At 30.8% G+C, this 3,886-nt stretch overlaps 1 protein-coding gene across 1 annotated transcript in view; it reads left to right on the forward strand.

The window, feature by feature from the left end:
• The window catches only part of LOC106474678 (NAD-dependent protein deacetylase sirtuin-1-like), a gene marked incomplete at its 3' end in the record, with an annotated part of 28,087 nt that overhangs the window by 17,622 nt on the left and 6,579 nt on the right, over positions 1-3,886 (forward strand). The window contains exon 7 of the mRNA XM_022402977.1: positions 2,665-2,744. Within this exon, the coding sequence (XP_022258685.1) occupies positions 2,665-2,744 (80 nt within the window). The remainder of the gene's footprint in view (positions 1-2,664; positions 2,745-3,886) is intronic.

A 3,886-nucleotide genomic window follows, 5' to 3' on the forward strand; every position in this document is an offset into this window, starting at 1 on the left:
ATGCATATTGACATTTTTCACTCTAACTTGCTCAACTTTTTTTCATCACCACTATGTGATGTCATGAATTAACCCTATTGCGACAGGCTTGGTTTAAATTATGTGAGTTTTTATACACCTTTGCACACATTATGTATTTATACTATAATTTTTAGTGCAGTATGAGTATCTTCCCAAAATTTGGTAGACATTTAGTAAACATTACAAGTCTTTTGTGCACAAAAAATCAGATTTTTAAATGAAATATTTTTACTAAAAATTTGTTTGGGAATATATCCAGTCTGTTTCGTTACTACTCTGAGTGCAATGTGATTTTCATGTTATGATTAAAAAACTATTCTTCATCCCAGAAATCTCAAATATCATTTGTGTAGTCTCTAAAACCTCCTTTGTTTGTTTTCGGTAAAATTTTATATTTTACCTGTTATTTTCTCTACCGTAACGCTATACGGGGTCGGTCAATTTGACTGACCTCGTAACTACAAGATTACTAATTCGTTTATCCTAAATAGCTTTAAACTCGTAACAGTATACGTAAATTTTATTCTTTTATTGCTCTGCAATTGCCCTCTGAACAACTAACTACTACCATTCATGCCATTATAAGTTATAAATCACTTGGGGAACATGGAGCTCACGTTAAGCTGTCAAATGACTTTACTCATGAGCTACTGTGAGTCCAACCTGCTCGCGTGCATGCCTCGTGAAACATTTTTATTATATTATTATTATTTATTTTACCTAATCTAACCTAAAGAGATTCCTATTTTTACATTTTAATTGCTTTTAAATAAAGACTGAACATGAAAATCAAGAAATAAAGTACTTACTGGAGTCTTTTTGTTTTTTTCTTGTCTACTGTCAATGACACTTAACCCTACTTTTTTATATTAATGGTAGTAATGCACAAAATAATTTTTATCTAATTAACTAATGGACCAAAGAACATAGATTAATAACATGCAAAAAGCAGACAATTTCCCCTGACACTCGTAATTTTTCTGGTTTTCTAGGTGTGTGACAAAAACTGTTACAAATTTATCCAAGCTAGTCGTTATCTTTCCCTTGGTAATGAAGCTTAAACTCACTGACAAAGGCAATTCTCTGTTTAGAAAAGAACCTAATATAATACGACATTTTATAGATAAAAACCATGGCTTTCTATTGGTTATACGTAATGTAGAATCAAACGTAAGAGAGAACTATTAACAAATCCTAAAAGGGGGATGTGACAGGTGGGTGTGGCAAGAGAGGTCTGATTTTCTATTTGATGGCTCTGTAACCAAACAATATTGAAGACTATAAAAGTTATGGTTTGTCTGATCAATGACGATTTTATAGTGAGTAATTTACATACTTATTGGAGGGGTGGTGAATAAAATAGAGAAGAGGAGATGCCTAGAGAAAATGTGTTTTATTTCTCACACTAGGGGAAATTCAGGACTTTTAAAAATATTGCCTTATAAAATTAAGATCTTAAAACTTGTATACTTTTAAAATATTAATTATTAGCCACAATTTTATGCTATACTAATTGGTATAACATAAACAAAAAGTAGTTTTAATTAAATTTTGAAAAAACCCACTAAAAGACTGTGACGTGCACAGATTGACCCACCCATCGCGAAAGGATTAAAGTAAATTATTATAATATAAGTATTAATAAGGGATAGTGTAATGTTTATAGCATTCAATCTTCTTTGTTTATGAAGATATAAACTAGAAGGTCAGACCCACTTGCTCCATTACTTATCTCTTTCAAATTGCCAGTACTTCTCTGTAATGTTTGCTATTAAATCATTTGTAATTAATTAAAAGTCAAAGTTTTGGTTTACTAAATGATGTATAATGCTCCCTTGTTCTCACTAGAGATTTTTAGTTATTTTCCCTAAAGGTTGAAAGTTGTTCTTGCAGAGTTCCAATTAAATAGCTAAGGGAATTATTGTAAGTTAGAAAGCCGGTTAAATACTTTCATAATTACCTGGTGGCTACAAGTTCTGTGAAAATGACTGAGCCTGCATGGAGAGAGTTAACATAAAATATTAGTACTTTTCATTAAGTTAATATAATGTACCAGTATATTTCTCTGACATAAAATACCAAACCTGTTGTTAAGTTGGTCTTTGTCTAAAAATAAGATGAGACTTGAAAATGAATTTAATTTTAAACTATTCTAAAATCCATCATTGTTTTATTTTTAACAATTTGTGATCAAAAGTAAGATAACAATATAGATCAGAAATAAAATATAAATATAAAATATAATAAAATAAAAAGTAACTTATAAGATTATAAAATCAGTCTTGTATAAAAAAATTGCTAGAAATACTGTTATCATAAATTAGTACACCATGATACTAAAACTTTATGTACTGAATCATCAGACGAAAATCTTTCACTGTTAAAAATATTTTCTTTCATAATTCCAATATTGGCAAAGCTTCATAATTTAGGGTGAATTTAAAATATGTTATGTGTATAGTATTATCAGCCATTGTGTTTCGTGTTACAGTCAGTAGAATGTTCCAACTTGGACAAACATTCAGAAAAAAACAAACATTTTCTCATAATTTATGTTTATTTATGAAATATAAATTTTGTACCAAGATTGGTTAAGTATTGATCACTTAGCTTTTATACATTCAAGTTCTGATTTTGGGACAGGTTCATTTGCTACAGCTACTTGTACAAAATGTGGATATAAAGTGGATTCATCGTTTATAAAAGACGACATTTTTAATCAGGTTAGTAGTAATCTGATAGATTCCTTAAATAGTCAGAGAAACTTGACTAAATTTTATTTTTGAGATACAACATTTTATATTGAAATATGTTGTACAAACTTGTTTTTAATTATTAAGATATATCGAAGGTACCAAGTGTACATGTTTACTGAATTTTTAAAACTAACGTGGAGATTGTTAGTTTAATAGTCCTCTTCAAGGACTTACCATTAAGAAAATATTGTTGCCATGTGAAAGCTAGTTAAGTTAAATCTATTTTGTCTCTTGTATTTTATTTATTAAAAAATGTAGTAAGAGTGACAAAAGACAAGATTGGGACCATCATCAAATTTTCAGGAGTGCACTTATAAATTTATCTTGTTAATACCTTTCATTTCAACAGCTTGAAGTAAATACTAAATTAAAAGTTCTTGTAAGTAAGTGCCACTGGTAGCAATGTTATATTGTATAGTAAGTGCCACTGGTAGCAATGTTATATTGTATAGTAAGTGCCACTGATAGCAATGTTATATTGTATAGTAAGTGCCACTGGTAGCAACGTTATATTGTATAGTAAGTGCCACTGGTAGCAACGTTATATTGAGTGTAGTAAGTGCCACTGGTAGCAACATTATATTGTGTATAGTAAGTGTCACTGGTAGCAACATTATATTGTGTAGTAAGTGTCACTGGTAGCAACGTTATATTGAGTGTAGTAAGTGCACTGGTAGCAACATTATATTGTGTATAGTAAGTGTCACTGGTAGCAACGTTATATTGAGTGTAGTAAGTGCCACTGGTAGCAACGTTATATTGCGTGTAGTAAGTGCCACTGGTAGCAACGTTATATTGTGTAGTAAATGTCACTGGTAGCAACGTTATATTGCGTGTAGTAAGTGCCACTGGTAGCAACGTTATATTGTGTGTAGTAAATGTCACTGGTAGCAACGTTATATTGCGTGTAGTAAGTGCCACTGGTAGCAACGTTATATTGTGTAGTAAGTCACTGGTAGCAACGTTGTGTAGTAAATGTCACTGGTAGCAACGTTATATTGTGTAGTAAATGTCACCGGTAGCAACGTTATATTGCGTGTAGTAAATGTCACTGGTAGCAACGTTATATTGCGTGTAGTAAGTGCCACTGGTAGCAACGTTATATTGTG

Source organism: Limulus polyphemus, unplaced genomic scaffold, assembly GCF_000517525.1.
Source record: "Limulus polyphemus unplaced genomic scaffold, Limulus_polyphemus-2.1.2 Scaffold7518, whole genome shotgun sequence".
Classification (NCBI taxonomy): Eukaryota; Metazoa; Arthropoda; class Merostomata; order Xiphosura; family Limulidae; genus Limulus; species Limulus polyphemus.